This window comes from Netta rufina, assembly GCF_964035555.1.
Source record: "Netta rufina genome assembly, chromosome: 22".
NCBI lineage: Eukaryota > Metazoa > Chordata > Aves > Anseriformes > Anatidae > Netta > Netta rufina.
In genome coordinates, this window is record NC_140146.1 from 1,927,336 (window position 1) to 1,948,303 (window position 20,968).

Genomic DNA, 20,968 nt, shown 5'->3' on the forward strand with positions numbered 1-20,968 from the left:
CTGAATGTTGGAATGTTTGTGCTTAAATTCGTGTGGTAGCATTGGCATGTAGCTCACAAAGGAAGCTTGTGCTATTTTAAAAAAATAAAATGAAACACTTTACCTTCTATTTTCAGCTCAGAATGAATCATAACATCATGAGCTTGTTCAGAGGCTTTCGGTACATTTGCCAGTACTAGTGCTGAGCTTGAATGTTAACCAAATGTCAACTCCAGGCTTGCTATTTTCCAAAAATCACTTAAAAGGAGCCTTTATTAGGCTTCCACAGCTTTCTTGTGACTGCACCTACTTTTGAATGGGCCCGTGGTGCCTTAGGATCCTTCAGTGATTTCACAGTGATCAGAATTCGGGCTCTATTCTGCCTTTGCCACATCAGGGCCAGGTCAGTTCAAGAGATGCGTCCAGCATCACTTTCTGCTTCTAGGAACAGGATGCATTGAGTTTATTTGGAAAAAAGGCCCTACTTGGCTCTTGGATCAGAGATGAGGATTGGAGCAGGTTGTTTGTTTGTTTGTTTGTTTGTGTTTTCCTCTTGAGCCTTTACAAGCAAAAATTAATATGTGTTTCTTTGATTCTGTGTTGTCTCTTCTTGACATATTAGCAAACCAAAGCTACTGTTTGTTGATCAGGTCAGGCTTACTTCTATGGGGTTGAATTTTAAGTCTGCATTATGAAGAGATTTCCCTGCATCAGTAAGGATTTGGTTTTACCATTGAATAAGATACAACAGAGCAGCAAAGTTTTTAAACAATCTACTAATGTTTAAATCCTCTCTGTGAAAGAAACATTAATTAAACAGAGAGCGCTGTGCCATGTGAGTCTCAGAAAAAAAAATCATTTAGATTCAGTTTACATTGTTGAATCTTCTTTTTTGCCTGTTGCTGACTGTCGATTGCTTTTTTTCCCCCAGGATATTGACATTAAGAAAGTGAATGGTGTTCCTCAGTATGCATTCCTGCAGTACTGTGATATTGCAAGTGTGTGTAAAGCAATTAAGAAGATGGATGGGGAATATCTTGGAAATAACCGACTCAAGGTAAAGAAACCCTCCCATGGACTGTATCCTTCTCCCTGTTACTTTTGTTTGTGGCATCAGAAGATATTTTGCATCAGCTTAGGCTATGGAAATGAGATTTTTTTTTTAAAAGGTCAGATTACAGCATGATGTTTTCAACCACCACCAGATTTGGGATTAATCAGCACTTTTCTTGGCTGTCTCAGCAAGGAGGCCCAGATTGAGCAGATTTGGAGACTGACATTCTCTGGCTTGCAGAGGTACTCGTACTCCTTGAAGGCAGTGCTGGGAAGCTGTACCACTACTGACGATGAACAGAGGCTGTCAATCCCCAGAGCTGTCAACCTGTCACCTTCCAGAAGCATTCAAATTGTACAAGAAACAAATGTTGTCAAACATTGTATTTGTTTAAGCATGCAGAATTATTTTCATTAATTGCTATTTGATTTTTGTCTTGCTTGCACCTGCGCGAGACGCTAATTTTAGAAAACCCATACAGATGACTAGCTTTCTTCAAATAACTCTTAATTAGGCGTGCTCTGTTCAGTTAGTTTAACACTTGTGAATTGTACTGATGGAAGTTCTGCCCTTTTGTGTTCAGCTGGGTTTTGGAAAGAGCATGCCTACAAACTGCGTGTGGTTAGATGGGCTTTCTACAAACGTTACGGATCAGTATTTAACTCGACATTTCTGCCGATACGGGCCTGTGGTAAAGGTAGGTGGGAGGCTTTGGTGTCTGGTTTGAAGTTGTTACTGTCTTCCTTTCTTCACATCCTGTCCTTTCAACCCCGCCTGTCCAGGGCTTTATGGCTCAGATAGAGAAATTCTCTCTGGGGTGTAATTTGGCCTACAGGGATCTCTAGCTTTGCATCCTGTCGATCCGATACGTAGAGCAGTCTCTGCTGGTGTTTGGAGTGAGCCGAGATAACGAGTAGTGGAACCCACTTGTTGCTCTTGTGCAGTACAGTCTCTCCCCAACCAAATTTATCTAGAATGCTAACCACTGTAGGAACAGCAACCTAATTAACTAGTTATACTCATGCATGCTAATTATATAATTAGACGTGACTATATTTTTTCATTAAACCAAAAAAACGACTTCTTAAAAGCAGTTAGGGTACTCACACTAACACAGGTATGTGAAAGAAAAGAGAAGGTCAATGGCCGTGCAACATGCCCGTATGACACAGCGGGGGCACGTTCCCTGCGTGCGGCCAAGCCCCGCCGCGAGCAGGCATCAGAGATTTGTGCGCATGCTTCGACTTTAGCATGTGAGTTGTCCCGTGCGTTTCTGTTGGACAGTGATGTGCTTAAAGTGGGGCGATGTGTGCAAATCTTCGCAGGATCAGGGTCTTGCCTCCTTAAGAATTTGTGTGGGTTTGTGTTGCAGCTTTGACATTCTTTATTGTAGCTGTTGTTGCTTGAATACTAAGTCTGTGTTGCTAAAGGAAGCTAATATTTGGAAATTGGGCGTTTAGCAACTGAGTGGTACTGCAGACTGTGATAACAAAAACTGTTTCCATTTTGTGATTAAATGTTCCCTTTACCTTTTTTCCCCCCTAAAACATATTGGAAAATTTTTCAAAAAATAAAAGTAAACAAAGCAAAACTACAAAACTCAGTCACCAGAGAAAAAAAATAAAAGTAAAATACAGAAAAACAAAATAAAGGCATAATATACCTCAAGCCACAATATCCACAATTCAAAGCAGTCCCGTGTCCTTTATTGTCTCTTCATAACAATATGCCTCATCAGAAAAGAATGGAAATTTACCTTGCTAAAAATTATTTTCTTACTGGTATCCTCATGACTTAGGATTTTGTTGGGACTGACATTAAGTCCTGTGGATGAGGCTCTTATTTGGTTTTTGTTTTGTTTTTTTGTTTTTTACAGGTGGTGTTTGACCGCTTAAAAGGCATGGCCCTGGTTCTCTACAATGAGATTGAATATGCACAAGCAGCTGTAAAAGAGACCAAGGGGAGGAAAATCGGTGGGAATAAAATTAAGGTGTGCAGAATGACCTCCAAAAAAAAAGAAACAAATTGTATTTAGGCATTACCCCTTAAACACTGGCATTTGCAGACTGCCAGTCAAAAGGAATGCTTAGTGGGACAAGTATGTCCCAGATATCTAAGGCTTAAACGATTTTTATACTCGGCTTATCAAGATGTTAGGGTATCTTGAACTGTTACCTACAAAGCCTCTTCCAGTATTCTGCCGTTTGTTTTGCTGAACTTGTCTCTCTAAGCTCCTGAGTGTTGGTGTCCGTGTTACTGCCTCATTCACCCGAATCCAAGGCAAGCTCTGTCCATTTTTATGTTAAAGGGTGAAACCCAAGGGCTCGAGCTGGCCACAGCCATGAGGCGACAGCCTGCTGCCTGTCAGCTGCTGGTGCCTGTGGTGGCCTCGTCCTCGTGGTGGCCTCATCCTCGTGGTGGCCTCATCCTCGTGGTGGCCTCGTCCTCACAGTGGCCTCGTCCTCGCAGTGGCATGGGCAGGGCTGCCCAAACATGCGGCCTGCTCTAGTGGTGGCAGCTCCTGGCTCGTCACACAGGGGAAAAGCATCAAAAGCACTGCTCTAAAAAATGGATGAAAAGTAGTGTTTCCTGGAGCAACACTTAGCATTGACAGGGTTCTCTTGGATTTGGGTGAATGTGGTAAAATCTGTTACAAGTGTCCCATCGGTTCCGCTAAGTGGGGACGTGAGGTGTCAGCCAGCCCTCTGAATCATCTTCTTCTCCTCCTTTCTTCTCTCCTGAAGAGTTGGTAATGATTTCAAGCGTAATCTCTCACCTGGTGCATTAACCTAGCAACTTCACACCCCTTGGGGTTAGCAATTGGATATACTATAGTTTCTAAGTGTGGTGGTTGAATATAAGTAGCCTTCATATGGGATAAAATATGTGGCCATTAAAAAAATTCATATCCTGTGTTTGTAGGTCTTGCTACTTAGCAACTTGGGAATAAGCAACACCCTTAATGTGTGTATGTCTGTTCTCCATTGCTATGGTTTGATGAACGTCTAGGCTGATTGAAAAAACAAAAACAACAAAAAGCCCCTAGAATGTTCAAAAAAAAATTGCATTATGTGAAATACACTACGTTAAATCCATTCTAATCCTTCATTTTTGGCACCAGCTATGCCATTAGCTTCTTAATGTTGTCACACTTGGCTAGAAAACAGCCAATCTTCGAGCAGCTAGAATAGGGAGCTGCAATTCAGGATGCTTGGTTCCTTTCCCATCCCTGCTGTTGCCTTGGTATATAACCCCAGGCAAATAATGTGCAGTCTGAAATGGATTAATAATACTGACCTGCCTATAGCACCGTGCTGAGATATAAGGGACTTTGGAACTTTAAATGGAGTTGTGGCATTAAAAGCATCAATGCCATGATAATAGTGTGTATTTTTCCTGCTGGCTTACTGAACAGAAGCTTTTCATGTGCTTCTGGTCTCTCAGCTAAAACAACATACCCCGGCAAGGAGGTAATTATATAGATCCACACGGCTACACTGAGTTAAGAGGGAAAGGTCTTTTTTTTTTCTGGGGATGCATAGGGCCAGCCCTGAGAAGTGTTTGGCCTTTTTTCGTTGAATAGTATCATCCCCATTTTCAGTTCTGCTCCCATGTTCAGATTCTGCAGCAGATACTGAAATTATGTTAAAACGTGTTGTTTCTCTCACTGAACGTAATTTACCTTTTATTTTTCAGGTGGATTTTGCAAATCGAGAAAGTCAGTTGGCATTTTATCATTCCATGGAGAAAACGGGTCAAGATATCAGAGACTTCTATGAAATGCTGGCAGAAAGAAGGCATGTGTCTAATACTTTTACTGCAGTCTCTTGCTTTACTAGCATTGCACAATTAAACTTTTTTTCAGGCTATAATCATTAAAAAAACATTTGGTTTTATTCCTATCAACTACACCCTTCTTTTTAAAATTTTATTAAAAATAATCTATTTGTGTGTTTTACCTTCTCAACTTTTTTTTTTTTTTTTTTTTTTTATCTTGGTTGGCCAGGCTTGAGTTGCACATGATAAAGGCAAGCAGGAAATCACACATCTGAAGTGCAGTTGGTAACTAAATTTGTATTTAGGTGGAGGTTTTAGCCATCTGCATGATGTACGTTTAGTATTTAGGTTAAGGTGATGGGTCATCAGGACACAGCTGTGAGTCATTCATCATTTGCTAAGAATGCAAAGAACAGTTTATCTGTAATGCCTTAACCCATACCCTCAGGAGTAATGTATATGTTAACAGGTTATGTATATAGTCTGATAAGCTACTGCTGCTCATCTCTTAAGCAGAGTAAAATTTAGTCTTCCACTTACTCCCTTCAAGAAGTTAGTTTGCTAACTTGATAAACAATAAAATACGATGGAGGATGCTTTTTTTTTTTTTGACATGAGAAATGTATTCTGTGTTGATGTCCTTCTGCAGCATCTGTCATGTTGGTCTCTGGCCATTTTGTGTAGGCTGCAAAGGCTTGTGTTCCCCCTGAATGGTCACTTATGCCTGCAGACCCTGGCTGAAAGCAGCCAGCACAGAAGCACTCCGCATTTTCTTCTATTTTTTCCCTCCGGTGACTGAATAGAATATCAGTGTTTTTATTACTAGTGACGGTGGTGAAGGCTGAAAAGCAAAACATTTTCTTTTTGTGGGGCTGCATTTTTATTACCTTCAGAGGCTGGCTTAATTGTTAGGGTTCTGTTTCACCTATGAATAAGCCCGGTGTGATACTGATTGTACCTGTATACTAGGTAAATTTAATGTTGTTGGTTTTTTTTATAGCAAAATAGATTGAACTAACATACATGCAAAATTGCCAGATTTAAAAGTGAAAAGGGTTTAGAAATTGGCAATCAGGATTTGCATAATGGAAATAAATGTGTGCATTCCCTAGTCTTTGCCAGATGTTGTGATGTGCCAGCAAGCAGTCAGCAGTCAATTTTTTCTGAACAACACCAAATTGAGAAAAGAGTAGTGCATTTTCAGATGTCTTTAAATGCACAGAAGTCAGCTGGGCATGTCTTTGCTGTGAAATAATTCTGAGTTGTACACTTTCTGGAACAACTTGATACTTGGGTACATGTTAGTCTTGTTTTTCCTTTTCTGTCATTATGTTCACATAGTTGTTACTAGACACTTAGGAGTAATGAATCATGGAGTGATTGAGTGAGCTCTGCAGTGTGTCTCGTCATTCTGCATCTTCCAGTCTTCCAAGCTCCTCCTGGCAGTTCATGGTCCATAGCAATGATGCTAAGAACTGCACTAACCAGGTTCTCTTAAGTTGTGGTTGTACCCAGTCTAAATAGGACCCAAAGAAAAGCAATTGTTGCTTTAACTTCAGAGAATGCATTGATGATTACATTATAGAATAATATCCCCAGGTTAATACAGCACTAATCTCAGATCTTCCCAAAACCAGAGTACTGTGCGTGCCTTCAGAAAATCTGGAAGTGTTCTTTTCCATAGCCACTACAAAACCCAGATCATGTAGTGTTTCACCCTGAATAGGCTGATGTGGACTCGAGGATATCCATTTCTCCACAGTCGGTGGGCTGTGAGAATGTAAATGGGATTTCTTGAGTGGGAGGCTGGAGGCTGGAATGTCTTTGGAATATCTTTGTGTGAGGTTGAGTTTTGTAGTATCACAACTGTTCAAAGCTGCCTGGGGTTTCTTGCTGTTACTCAACAGCCCTGAAGGAGCGATGACTTCAGGGGCAGAGTGCAGGTGGAGCGATGCGAGGTGCAGAAGGGCCGTTTGTCGCATGAGCCTCTTAATAGTTCATAAATTATTCAGATGTGGAGGAGACTGCTTGGATGTGTGGAGTGGCCAGGCTCTCCTTTGTTCCTGTCAGCAAATTGTTACTAAATACAAAAGGTGCATTTTGAATCTGTTTTTGTATTTGTTGATTAAAATGAAAAGTTAACAAACATGGCCACTCCCTTTTTCATATCCATCTACCCATACCTGCCTTTCACAACATCCTACTTTGCTTGCAGAATGTTGTTTTTTTTTCTTTGGTGTAAAGCCCTGTATTTGTGTATTATTGTTTTGTTGTACATTTCTTACAATGCAGAAGCTACCAACTTTCAGCATAAAACCTAAACTATGAAGCTAAATTAGTGTATGTGAAATAGAGCATGTAAAATGCTCTGTAATGGTGGAGAATGGGAATGCCAGCTCTGTGCCCTCTGTATACTTCCCCTTATACCAAAGAGTCATGTTCAGTGTTAGAAATGGTTTATTTTTGCATTTTGGGGGTATTGAGATAATAATGCTAGTTGCTTGATAAATTTTGCTAAGTGCTTCCTAAGAATTCACCTGCTCTCCCGGACAGGCTGATTTTTTTTGTTGACTTGGTCTGTAAATAGGCAATGTCAGCATATCACATGCAGTAAAGGAGTTTATTTTGGAATTAAAAGATCACTTAAAAAGTTTAGGATTTTTAAAGAAATCTTATTACCACTTCACTGCTTAGCCATGGAGAGGTTCCAACTCTGAATTTTGACTTGACTTGTGTTTTCAGAGGTAGGTAGAGACCATCTCCACTTCTTGAGATAGGGTGTTCTCTACCATGACAGGCTGTGTGTTTGCACAGGTGCTGTGCAGGTTTTACCTTAATTTAATGCAGCATTTGAATTTGGCAAAAATGAAGCAGTAAGGCTGATGAAAAGATACTTGGCAAAGCTGTCATTAAGTGACCAATTAAGGGCATACAGTGTCTGAAGCTAACAAAGCATTTAATCCACTGTGCGCTGATTCATTGTTGTTAAATCTCTCTATGCAGCTATGTACAGTTGCCTTGATAAACATACAAAGAAATTATTGTACAATTATCCCCCTGCATGGCATAGAAGGCAGTACTGCAGTATGCTGGTTGAGAGGGAAAACTAATCACCCTGTTGTTTTTATTTTTGGCAGAGATGAAAGAAGAGGATCTTACGAATATGCCCCTGATCGTACTTACTATGAGACTGTTAGGACTCCTGGGACATATCCTGAAGATCCTCGACGAGAATACCCAGCTCGAGGCAGAGAATTTTATGCAGAATGGGATCCCTACCAAGGAGACTACTACGACCCACGATACTACGATGACCCACGCGAGTACAGGGATTACAGAGGTGATCCATATGAGCAGGACATAAGGGAGTACAGTTACAGGCAACGGGAGAGGGAAAGGGAGAGAGAACGGTTTGAATCCGATCGCGACAGAGATCACGAGAGGAGACCGATTGAACGTAGCCAGAGTCCAACGCACTCCAGGCGTCCACAGAGTCCTGGAGCATCTCCCTCACAATCAGAAAGGCTGCAGAGTGATTCAGAGAGGAGGATCTACAGCAGATCATCAGATCGCAGTGGAAGCTGCAGCTCTTTGTCTCCTCCACGATACGACAAGCTTGACAAAGCCCGCGTAGAACGCTATGCAAAAAACGAAAAACCAGAGAAGGAGAGAGCTTTCGACCAGGAGAGAGTTGACAAAGACAAACGCTTGGTGAGAAAGGAAAAGCCAGAAAAAGTAGAGAAAGAGAAAACTGATAAGCAAAAACGAAAAGCAAAACTCCATTCTCCCAGCTCTCAGTCTTCTGAAACAGATCAAGAGAACGAGAGAGAGCCCAGCCCTGAAAAATTAAAGGGTAATAGTAAACAAAGTAAAGAAAGAGGTGACAAAGAAGGGACAGCTAAAAACCGCCTAGAACTAATGCCCTGTGTTGTGCTGACCCGAGTAAAAGAAAAGGAAGGGAAAGTTATTGATCAGCCTGCTTTGGAGAAACTGAGAGCAAAGCTTGACAATGACACTATGAAGTCGCCGCTTCTTGAGCAAAAAACACAGACATCTCAAGCTGAGCAAACAAAGTCTGATCAGTCTAAACTGGAACCAGTTAGAACCAAGGTACAAAAAGAGAAAGCCCTTGCCAGTCATGTAGAAGTGGTTGATAAGGAGGGAAAACTGAAACCCAAAAAGCACTTGAAGACAGAGCAACCTTCCGAGGGGACAAATGCAGTGGATTTAGACAAGCTGGAGGCTCGTAAAAGGCGTTTTGCCGATGCAAATCTGAAGCCTGACAGGCAAAAACTGGAAGCGAAAAGAAGCAGCCAAGATGAGGAGGATACACGCCTGGCTTTGAAAAAGCAACTTGATACAACAGCTTCATCGAGGGAAGCGACAATGTTAAGGGAAGGAGAATTAGAGAGAAAACCCCCAAGGAAGGAGATGCTTAAAAGGGAATCTAAAAAAATGAAACTGGAAAGACTTATTCCTGTTACTAGTCCCAAAGAAATTCAGGAGACTCTTAATGTTGGTGGGATTGGCATGCGTCCCACTCTAGATCTGCAGGCAAGGCTGATTGAGGCAGCTGATGAGCCAGTAGAAGTTCAAGAACTCCCTTCTAAAAAACTGAATCCGGTAAAACCCCAGCATAAACAAGCACAGCTACTAGATGAACAAGGAACAGAGAGAGAGGACACAAGGAAGAACTACGCTGGTCTTCCTGAAGACACACCTGACCATAAGCTTGGCCAAGAGAAACCTCAGTCGACTGATACAGAGGAGAAAATTGGCATTGACATTGACCACACACAAAGTTACAGGAAACAAATGGAGCAAAGTCGCAGGTTAAAACAGCAGCTGGAAATGGAGATAGCAAAATCTGAGAAGTTCGGCAGTCCAAAGAAAGATGTAGATGAGTATGAAAGACGGAGCTTGGTCCATGAGGTGGGAAAACCTCCACAAGATGTCACCGATGACTCTCCACCAAGTAAAAGGAAAAAGACTGACCAATTTGACTTTGAGATTAGCACTAAAAGAGAAAGAAACTACAGAAGTTCTCGTCAGGTGAGTGAAGACTCTGAGAGGACATCTTGTTCACCTAGCATCAGACAATTCCCTTTCCACGAAGATGACGACACACTAGATTCTCCGAGGCTAATGCCATTAAAGGAAACCAAAGAATCACCTAAAATAGAAGAAAAGGGTCTTTCATACTCCAATATGACTGTGAGGGAGGATTCTCTGAAATTTAATCCTTATGATTCCAGCAGGAGGGAGCAGATGGCAGAAATGGCTAAAATAAAACTTTCTGTCCTGAGTTCTGAAGATGACTCAAGTAGATGGGAAACACAAGTGAAACAGGAGCCTGGTAGAGTTGATATTAGCTTTCCAAGCAGCATTGTCAAAAGAGATAGCATACGCAAGCGGTCTGTACGAGACCTGGAGCCAGGGGAGGTGCCTTCAGATTCAGATGATGACGGTGAAAACAAGCCCCATTCTCCAAAAGCCTCGTCTTTGTTAGAGAGTTCCAGATTATCTTTTTTATTAAGGGACAGAGAAGAGAAGTTTCGTGAAAGAGAGGAAAGACTGTCAAGTTCTCTAGAAAGAAACAAATTTTACTCTTTTGCATTGGACAAGACAATCACACCGGACACAAAGGCCTTGCTTGAAAGAGCTAAATCACTCTCTTCCTCCAGAGAAGAAAACTGGTCCTTTCTAGATTGGGATTCAAGATTTGCTAGTTTTAGAAATAATAAAGACAAAGAGAAAGTTGACTCTGCTCCAAGACCTATTCCATCTTGGTATATGAAAAAGAAAAAAATCAGGACTGATTCAGAAGGTGGAAAACTGGATGATAAGAAAGAAGATCATAAAGAAGAGGAACAAGAGAGACAGGAACTGTTTGCTTCTCGTTTTTTGCATAGTTCAATCTTTGAACAGGACTCTAAGCGCCTGCAGCATTTAGAGAGAAAAGATGATGATCTTGACTTCATTTCTGGTAGATTGTATGGGAGACAATCTTCCTCTGATGGGACTAACAGTGCAGCTGACTTGGTGCAAGAACCAGTTGTTCTTTTCCACAGCAGATTTATTGAACTAACGCGAATGCAGCAAAAAGAAAAGGAGAAAGACCAGAAACCCAAAGAAGTGGAAAAACAGGAAGATAAAGATAATCGGCCCAAAACACCAGAAACAGTTCCTGATAGTAAAGAACCAGAACATAAAACTTCCTCAGTGGTTGGTCCTGCCTCAGTCGCTGCCTTGCCGCAGGATCCAGCACCAGCTGCTTCTGAGAAGGTAGCGAATGAAAAAATAGTAGTGGAAACAGCTTCTGTAAAAGAAGAAAAACCATCTGAGCCTGCTTCTACAGCAGAAGAACAAAAACCTTTTCCTGAGCTTGCTGTTCCTGTCAAAATTGAACCACCTGAGCAAACTGAACCTCCGCCAGTCATCGAAGCTAGTAAAGAAGTTGTTCCTACAACTCTGGCACCGGAGGAAGATGCTGTAGCAATAGAGCATCCTTCATACTTGGATACCAAGCCTCCTACTCCTGGAGCTTCGTTCTCTCCAGGAGACATCAGTGTAGATCCAGAACCTGAAGTTGCCCAGTCGGTTCCACCTCCACCTAAGCTAGTTCAGAAGTCTGATGAGGCTTCTGAACCTAAGGAAGAAAATCCTCTGCCTTCTGCCAATGCTGATGCTAGCGTGAGTCAAAAGGTGGAGGCAGTTATTGAGGTGCTGCCTCCCGTTTCTGACAATGATATGGAAGTTGAACCTCCGGTTGTTGTAAAAGATAAAAAGTCTTACAAGAGTAAACGCTCCAAGACTCCTGTGCAGGCAGCCACAGCTAGTGTCACAGAAAAGCCCGTCACGAGGAAGAGCGAAAGAATTGACCGTGAAAAACTCAAAAGGTCAAGCTCTCCTCGTGGGGAAACGCAGAAGCTTTCTGAATTGAAAGTGGAAGCAGAGAAAGTTTCACGGAATGCTGCTAAATCCCCTAGTTCTGCTGCAGAGCCAGAAAACGTGGAGCCAAGCTTGCCCATCGGCCGAACAAGGCGCAGAAACGTACGGTCAGTCTATGCCACCACAGGAGACAATGAGGGCCCATCTCCTGTGAAGGACTCTGTGGAGGTCACCAGATCCACCAGGAAGAGAGGGGAAAAGGAACCGCAGGAAACGGTGACAACTGTTCCTACAACCCCAAGAAGGGGAAGACCTCCAAAAACCCGCCGTAAGCCGGAGGAGGACATCTCTCCGATAAAGACAGAACCAGTGCAACAAGAGGTGGAGGAGACTGAAACTAAAGAAGCTGTGGAAGCTCCAAAGCCTGTGGAGGGCTGGAGGTCTCCTAGATCCCAGAAGCTGACACACAGTCACTCATCGGCTGCCACCAGCCAGCAGGGGAAGAAAGGGAAGAACGAACCAAAAGCCGATATCTCGGCTGAATCTGAAGATGCTGCTGAAAGGAGCGGTCAGGAATCGAGTGTTAGTGACAACAGCAATAAAGCAAAAGTAACTGAGAAAGAACTGACAGCAGGCGAACAGAAACGTGATAGGAAAGAACTGGATGCAGAGAAAAACCAGCTAGAAATCCCCACAGTTGAGATCATCGAGAAGAAGCCAGTGCCAGAAAAGGTTACAAAATCCAAAAGGGGAAGGTATAAAAATACCAAAACTGTTGTAGATAAAGCATCTGTGTGTCTCAAAAATGTAGAAATACGCCTCAACGTTGATGAAGTCAAGGGCGCCTTGCGGCCAGCTGAGGAAGAGGCAGAGCCCGTGGCGGTGTCACCGGCAAAAATCAAAAGCCCCCCAAAAGAGGATATCTTGCCACCCCATTTTGCTAAGAGTGAGGTAGAAGATTCATTCCAAGAAACAGAAAAAGAGGTGATGCGGGAGCCAAAGCAATCCCCTGAAGCTGCCCAATTAGCAAAACAGATTGAGCTCGAGCAGGCTGTGGAGAATATTGCAAAACTCACCGAAACTCCTCCGTCAATTACTGCCTACAAAGAGCCGACAGCAGACGTGTCTGAAGTTCGTCAGGAGGAGGAAGGAGATAAACCCGCCCATCAGGCTAGTGAGACGGAGCTGGCAGCAGCTATTGGCTCCATCATCAATGATATTTCTGGGGAGACGGAAAGCTTTCCTGCACCCCCCACCTATCCCGCTGAATCAGAAGCGGAAATCCCGGCTGAGCCACTGGTATTGCCGTCACCTCGGGAGGAAATGGAGCCCGAGACCGATCAGGCAGTGAACAACATCCTAGAAACAGAAGCTGCTGTTGAGCCCCCAGTGCAGCCAGTTCCCAGCTCTGCCCCGCTGGTGGTGGAGACAGAGAGCAAGGACACAGAAGTCAGCTTCAGCGAATCGTCAAACTCGGCGCAGGAGGCCGAGACCCTGCAGGAGGCTGAAGTCGCTCGGAAGGAAAAGGGCCGTCAGAAAACCACGCGGCAGAGACGCAAAAGGAGCACGGGCAGAAAGGGCGATGCCACTGAAGTCAACGTGTACGAGCCAGACAGGGCGCAGAGCAAGTCTCCCCCCGCCAACGAAGTAAAGGCAAAACCTGAAGAAGCCTTGAAGGAGGAAAAGCAACCTAAAGCTGCTGCTCAGGCATCTGTGGAGCCAAACACTTCGGACGCCAGCAAGGCTGCAGCCGTGGACGTTGCCATCACTGTGCCCGAGGCTGTCCCTGAGAGCAGCGCCTCTCCCAAAGCGCCCGTGCCGCCTCCTCTGGAGCTGGCTGCCCCGCCGGTCCCTGTTGACGAGGGGAGTCAGAGCGCGTTCAAGATACGGTCGCCCATCGAGAACGCGCCCATCACGCCGCCGAGCGCCCCGAATGCAGCCGTACCCAGCATTCCTGCAGCAGCCGTGGCCAAGCTGCCCACCCCGGTGCCCACCGCTATCGTCCCCCTCCACTCCAGCGCTGCCAAGGTGCCGGAGTGGATTGTAAGGCACGAGGAGCCCCGTGCCCGTTCCACACCACCGCCCGCTCTTCCCCCTGACACGAAGGCCTCGGATATCGATACAAATTCGAGCACTTTGAGGAAGATCCTCATGGAGCCCAAATATGTCTCGGCGACGAGCATAACCTCCACGCACGTGACGACGACGCACGCTGAGCCGGTGAGCGCACCCCGCTTGGAGGAGGCACCTCTCCACCCTGCTGTAGAGGCCATAAAACCAGTTTCAGAGGAGAAGCCAGCAGTTCCTGTCACTAACGCTTTGGACCCACCGGTGGCTGAAGCACCAGTGTTCAGTGAAAAGGAAAAGATAAGTACTGTGATTGCTCCCAAAGCCACTTCTGTTATAAGCAGGATGCCCCACAGCGTTGACCTAGAGGAGGCTCCGAGGATCACCTTGGTGAAGCAAGCTCCCCAGACCCAGACGTGTCTCGTGAATGCTCCATCACCTAAATTTAAACAGAGGTCAAGCACAAATGACAACAGTAGGTTTCATCCAGGATCGATGTCTATCATTGAGGATCGGCCTGTAGAGACTGGGTCCAGCCCAGGGCTGCGGGTAAACACGTCAGAAGGTGTTGTGCTTCTGAGCTACTCGGGACAGAAGACGGAAGGCCCTCAGCGGATTAGCGCAAAGATCAGTCAGATTCCCCCAGCCAGTGCTGTCGACATAGAGTTTCAGCAGTCTGTATCCAAGTCTCAGATTAAACAGGAGCCTATTACTCCATCTCAGCCGACGCCGAAAGGCTCTCAGACCTCCACAGGTTATGGGACTGTTTCCACCCATTCTTCTTTGGTACTAGGAACGCAGCCTTACAATACGTCACCCGTCATCTCCTCTGTCAAACAAGAGCGCGCTACCTTGGAGAAGTCCGACTCGGCCCACCTTTCTGTCCAGCCTCCGGCCTCTCAGCCTGGCAAGGTCCTCACGCAGACTGTAAACACTCCACCTGTGCTGGTTCACAACCAGATGGTTGTGAACAAAAAACTGCCCGATCCGGCTGCTCTCAAAGTGGAGACCAAGACCCTGCAGCCCTCCAACCTGAGTCCCGGAGTCAGTCCTCATCACCCTTCCCTCTCCGGGAAGATGCATTCGGAAGCGAACCACGTCAGCTCGGGACCCAGCACCCCAACCGAGCGGGCTATTTCTCACTTGGGGGTCACCAAACAGGAGCCACACTCGCCGCGTACGAGCGGGCACTCGCCGTCGCCGTTCCCACGGGCTTGTCATCCCGGCAGCACGTCGTCTCCGGCTTTGTCGAGCAGCACGCCGGTCATGCTGGCGCCGGGAATCCCTGTGCCTCAGTACATATCCAGCATGCACCCAGAGCAGTCCGTCATCATGCCCCCACACAGCGTCACGCAGACTGTATCCCTGGGCCACCTGTCCCAAGGAGAGGTGAGAATGAACACCCCTCCTCTCTCCGGCATTCCTTACGGCATACGCCCAGAAGCGCTCCACTCCCCCAGAGCCGCTCTGCAACCTCAGATAGAAATTAAACCTCAGCGATCCAGCACGCCCCAGCCAGCGCCGATAAGAGACATCGTCATGCCCCCTCTGTCTTCTCAGCATCCCCCCGAGGAGGAGATGCACTACCACCACACCACAGTGTGCAGGGGGCCAGCCCCCGTCCAGCCCGACGTGCTGGTGATGCAGCCGGATTACCGCATGCACCCCACGAGCATCAGGCTGGACCAGTACAACGTCCCCCGGGATGTGAGGATGATCATGCACCCCCACATGGCCGCGGTGGGCGAGCACCACTCGGAAACCAGACAATCCCGAACGCCCGAAGGGGCTGTGAAAACGCCCCCCGTCAGCAAGACCCCGCAGCCTGGGAAAGAGACGCCCAAGTCCTCCGAAGGCAAGCTGGCCCACTCTCCTCACAGCGAGCCCCGGCTGCTCAGCGTCCCTTCCAGCAGCCAGCTCCCTGGGCTGCCGCTGACGCAGCCGGTGGTGGTACCTCACGGCGTACAGATCATGCACCCCGCGGGCAGCTCCTTCCACGACTACCGGTCTGTGTACGGCGACATGAGGAATTACCACACAGCAGCGCAGCTCGGGCATCCGCAGTTCCCGGGCGCGTCGCCCATCGGGCTGCCTTCCCGGAGCATGACCCCGTCTCAGGTGAGAAACGCGGCTGTTCCTTCTCTTCCTGCTGAAATCACAAACGTTGTGAGCTCATGGCAGCCCCGGTGCGTTTCTGCATGATCATATTTGCTGAGCTGAGCTCTCTGTGTGGGTACAGTCTCCCAGCCCAATTTAAGTTTGTCCTCAAAAGCACTAGAGGAGGCATTTTTGTTTTGGAAATAGGGGTTGAAGTAAAGAAACGTGTTTTGTTAGCCATTCTAGGACTCAAAAAAACAGGAAGTGTGATGCCTGCCTGGGGGGTTCTAGAGGAAGAGGTGCTGGGGGGAGCACCTCTGTCAGCACCAAGGTAGCACGTGGGTCCGACAAGCTTCCTGGGATGGATGGCATGGTCGGGGACAGCCCTGTGGGTCGGGGCTGCAGAGCAGGGCCGGGGGGATGTGGCTCCAGCTCTTAGGTGTAAGCAAGGGCTGCTGGCCCGGGGAGGGGAGGCTGGCCCAGGCACTGCAGCAGCAGGGCAGGTGTGTGCAGTGGCGTGGAGATGCGCTCACACGGTGTCCTGGCAGCCTTATCGGTGAACCAACAAGCTCTGATACGCCTGCAGCCTAAAATGCTTCCTTTGTCCCCCACCGCCTGCTTCCCAGGGTCTCCCGGAGGGCGAGCACTCGCACCCCAACCAGCCCGGACGCAGCAAGACTCCGCAGATCTCCCAGGACCCCAAGGGCCCGGCGGCAGCGGGGCCTGAACAGAGTCACCACCCCACTGTAAATAGGCATGCAGCACAGATAGACCCTCACGTCCACCTGCAGAGGGCACAAGCAGACACAGGCCAGACCTCCTACCCCTCGCCTGTTGCCATTTCGATGAAACAGGAGCTTCCGTCACCACACCAACCTCAGGCAGTTCCCAAGCAATCACTGTTCATCCCAACAACGTCGGGTCCTGGGGCCCCACCAGGGCTGTCCCTCAACCGCCCTGAGCCCCAGTCCGCCCTGAAACAGGATCCGTCTCCTCACCCTGTTTCGCAGAGACCTGTGGATATGGTTCAGCTTCTAACGGTAAGCATCGCTCCATCATCTTCTCCTGGCCAAGGAGCCTTGTGCTCTTTGCTTGATGTTGGGAGAGAAATAATCAGTGAGGTTCTGCCAGGCTCCCCTCATGTGTGGCATCAAAATTTGACATCTCTTGCATCAGATGCTTCAGATGTGGAGAATGCGCTTATCTGTCTGCTTCCTGGGCTGTTCCTGTCCCCGGTGAATTCTTAGCCGTGTTCACATTTCCGTGGCATTTACTGGAGCCTCAGTGTGCCATTAACGCTGCGGTGAATGGAGTGAGAGCAGCTTGTGCTTCTCTCGCTCTTGTTTCAAACAGCCTGCAGGCTCAGGCAGGCAGTGCTGCATCATTTTTACAGTCAGCTGCTCCTGGGAAGGTGATGAAAAGAAAGAGTGATGGTGTATTTTATTTAAAGAAAAAGAAAAAGACACCCTCCCAAAGGCTAGAAACGGGAAGACAAAGAGGAGGGAGATGGCTTAGGAACAGGCATGTCCGAGAGTGCTGACCAGGAGCCGAGAATCGTGTTCAGCACCACATAATTCCCGTGTAACCTTGAGCAACTCTCCTGGTGCTGCTGTTTCTAAATTCTCCATTTGCAAAAGAGAAAATAACATTTGGTAAGAGCCCTGCTCTGACTCGCGCTGTGTGGGAGGCTGACATCGCTTGTGAAAGATTGGGAAGTGCTCTGATGTTATGATGAAGGGAGCCACCCAGGCATCGCGGCCAGCTGGAAGTAAAAGGACTGAGTTACTGATTTAGCAGGACCTAACCCAAGCCTGGACTGGCGCGTACGAAGGGCGATAAGATGTTACATCAGTGCCAAGTGCTTAGAACAAAGCAGTGGTGTCTTAATTGCCTGTGAAAGTATTAGAGGCAAACGAGCAGCTCGGATGGGGTTTCCGTCACAATTAAGATCCCTCTTGAACAGAGGAAAGCGCTTCTTGTGAGTTCCTTTTGTTCGTTCGTGCTAAGATTTCTTCTCCCTCTCTCTGCAGAAATACCCGATTGTGTGGCAGGGCCTTCTGGCGCTAAAAAACGACACGGCTGCTGTCCAGCTCCACTTCGTCTCTGGGAACAACGTCCTGGCGCACCGCTCCCTGCCCGCCCCGGAGGGAGGCCCTCCGCTGAGGATCGCGCAGCGCATGCGCCTGGAGGCTTCGCAGCTGGAGGGCGTCGCGCGCAGGATGATGGTACGGAGCAGGCAGCAGGGCTGGGGGCGGGTGAGGCTGTCTGCTCGGGAAGAGAAACCTAGCAAAACCCACCGCTTCTCCCTTTTTGACTCGGTTCGTGCTGCTTTGGGATCAGTCATAGCTGTGTACTTCCTTTGGCCCTGTGTGTAATGCAGATTGTGGGTAGGTCACTCTGCATTCAGGTGAGAGAAGAGGTGGGAAACTGTACCTTGGAAAAGGCACCCGTCCTTCAGCCACGGAACAAACTCTGCTGGCTCTGACCTGGCCGAGTGGCGTGGAAGGTGGGAGCCACGGCAGCGAGTCGCTTTGGTCCCGTTTGCCATCTCCCAGCTGGCCGAGCTGTCAGCACGCCTTTCGCAACACCCGCACTAACTTCGAAGGAGTTCAAAGAGGGGATTTTCCACCAAGGGCTTAGAGATAATGAATGTATGTCAGGAATGGGCCTGTTCCAAGCGAACATTTGACTTAATTGCTGTATTTTCTTTCCAGGTGGAGAGCGATTACTGTCTGTTACTGGCCTTGCCTTGCGGACGAGACCAGGAAGATGTAGTGAATCAGACTGAGTCACTTAAGGCTGCGTTCATCAGCTACCTGCAGGCTAAACAAGCTGCAGGAATCATCAACGTTCCCAACCCTGGCTCTAATCAGGTATTGGCAAGGAAAGTGGTGAAACTGTGGGTAAACTAAATTGAAGTCATGCATAGATAGTGGGACCTGCAGCCTTCCCCCCCAGGTCTTTATGTGAGATTGTAGTTAGGGTTTGTTGTTTTATCACTGAAACAAACCCTGCACATTTACCATTCTTGTTACATCACTAGTCAAAATGCAGTGCAGCACACCAATATAATTACTGAATGCAAACCAAAAAAAAAAGCAAAACACAACTGTTTTCATTCTTCACAGCCCTACATCTTTGGCTGAAAAGAAAACAAAACCTTTCTCCATCTTCTTTTCTGTGTTGAAAGTAGAGCCCTCGCTTCTTCCTTGCATAAATACCAGAACACCTGGTGTTTTCTTGCTTGTCACTGCATAACGACAAAATGTTTGGGTTTGCTAATTCAGAGCATTTATTCCAGATGCGTTGCTTAATGAATCAAATTTAATCTGTTCTGGGTAAACAGCCCCTCAGACTAAGTGGTCAGTGCTCAGAGCTACTACTGAAACATGAGCTTGAAATGATAAAAAATGGGAATTTTCTGTGCTTCATGGTGAAATCAGCCAGCTATGATGGCCCTGTTGTGGAGAAATTCCCTGCCTTGGGAACCACACCTGCCTCACTCAACAGCTTCTCCTTTTTAATACACGTGCACTGTTTTATGGTGCTTTCAGAGCGCCAGAAGTCATCTGAGTGTTCAATTTAAAGCATTTTAGGCCAGCACGGCTGGTATTTGTGTGCTTACGTAAGCTGTAACTTCCCTCTTTTCAAAACATGAAGGGGCGTGGAATCTCAGGCCTCGCTCTGTCACTTGCTCGCTTTGATAGAATCACGTGCAACCTTTAAGATCCAGGCGAAGATGTCCAGCAAGAGTGGGAGAGCGGAGGCTGCCATTTTGCAAACCTTTAGCTGAATTTCTGCCATGCTCCACTCTCACCTGCTACCCTTTGGGTCATGCTGCACCACAGTCGGACAGGAGGGCTCCCTGCTTTGTTTCTCACCCGTGTCTCCTCTCTCCCCTTGCAGCCTGCCTACGTTCTGCAGATCTTCCCACCCTGCGAGTTCTCGGAAAGCCACCTGTCCCGCCTAGCCCCCGACCTCCTCGCCAGCATCTCGAACATCTCTCCTCACCTTATGATTGTCATCGCGTCGGTATGAGCTGTTTACTGGTTACTGACTTTTCCAAGGCCCTGCAGCAAAAAAAAAAAAAAAAAAAAAAAAAAAATCACAAAAAAATACACAAAAAAACGCCACCAAAAAAAACACAAAAAAATCACAAAAACACACAAAAAAAAATAAAAATTAATAAAAAGAGAGCGAAAGTAATGAAACGAGAAAATGCTGCCAGACTACCAGCCTCCTGCCCTAACAGGCCTCGATCAAACTGTTGCTGGGTAGTAGTTCTGCTACCTTGTATGTTTACATATTGCTTTAGCTTATGGACAACTGATGCACTCAACAGGCGGACTGGTATTGGGTTTCTGTGCCTCCTTTTGGGGAAAATAAAGGATGGCTATTTTTTTTAACAAAAAGAAAATAAATAAAAAAGAACCTGAACTGCCTTTGCACTAAATTAGTGACTTGGACCTTTGCACAGTTGGAGACATGCTGTGACGTTCTGGATGTCTTGACACACATTAACACGCGCCGTGGACTAAACGCAGGACCTGGGAACTTCTGCTGAAATTTGTGGGTCAAGGATCATTTCACACATTATCTTTTTTTTTTTGGATGGTTGTTTTTTTTTGTTTGTTTTGTTTCGTTTCTTTTTTTTTTTTCTGGATGTGAACCTTCCTCTCCTCCACTTGCCCCTGCTGCAGCCGTCTTCTCTTCATCTGGGATGTACAGTTTACACTGAAAAAAAAAAAAAAACAAAAAACAAAAAGCAAAACAAAAGGGAGAGCTATTTTCCTTCCTGGTGGGATATGCAGAACTCAGTGGGTGTGTGTATATATAAATATATATATAATATATATAAATATATATAATACTGACTTTAAAAAAAAAATCAAATCCCCACAACATACATTTTTTTTTAATCTGTGCCAAAAATGTGTTTTCAGAGAAAATCTTATTTTCATACTCAGACTTTGTATTGTCACTCATTTGTAAGTGCGCTTCATTTAAACATGACCTCCCCTCCCTCGTCTCATGAGCTGTGGAAGTGTTATACACTTGTACAAAGACTTTCTACCCTCTCCCTCACCTCCCCTAACACTTATT

General features: G+C 46.5%; 1 protein-coding gene across 3 annotated transcripts in view; it reads left to right on the forward strand.

Annotated features, from left to right (window-relative positions):
- Nucleotides 1-20,630, forward strand: part of SPEN (spen family transcriptional repressor) — a 65,215-nt gene extending 44,585 nt beyond the window's left edge. Inside the window, exons 7-15 of one of the 3 annotated variants that reach the window (XM_084300090.1) lie at nt 911-1,036; nt 1,617-1,730; nt 2,910-3,023; nt 4,730-4,830; nt 7,948-15,886; nt 16,492-16,905; nt 17,896-18,090; nt 18,580-18,738; nt 19,772-20,630. In XM_084300090.1, the coding sequence (XP_084156216.1) occupies nt 911-1,036; nt 1,617-1,730; nt 2,910-3,023; nt 4,730-4,830; nt 7,948-15,886; nt 16,492-16,905; nt 17,896-18,090; nt 18,580-18,738; nt 19,772-19,903 (9,294 nt within the window). In that variant the 3' untranslated portion in view covers nt 19,904-20,630. The remainder of the gene's footprint in view (nt 1-910; nt 1,037-1,616; nt 1,731-2,909; nt 3,024-4,729; nt 4,831-7,947; nt 15,887-16,491; nt 16,906-17,895; nt 18,091-18,579; nt 18,739-19,771) is intronic. The other 2 variants (XM_084300091.1, XM_084300092.1) reach the window with 2 other exon arrangements.
- The last annotated feature ends 338 nt before the right edge of the window (nt 20,631-20,968 follow it).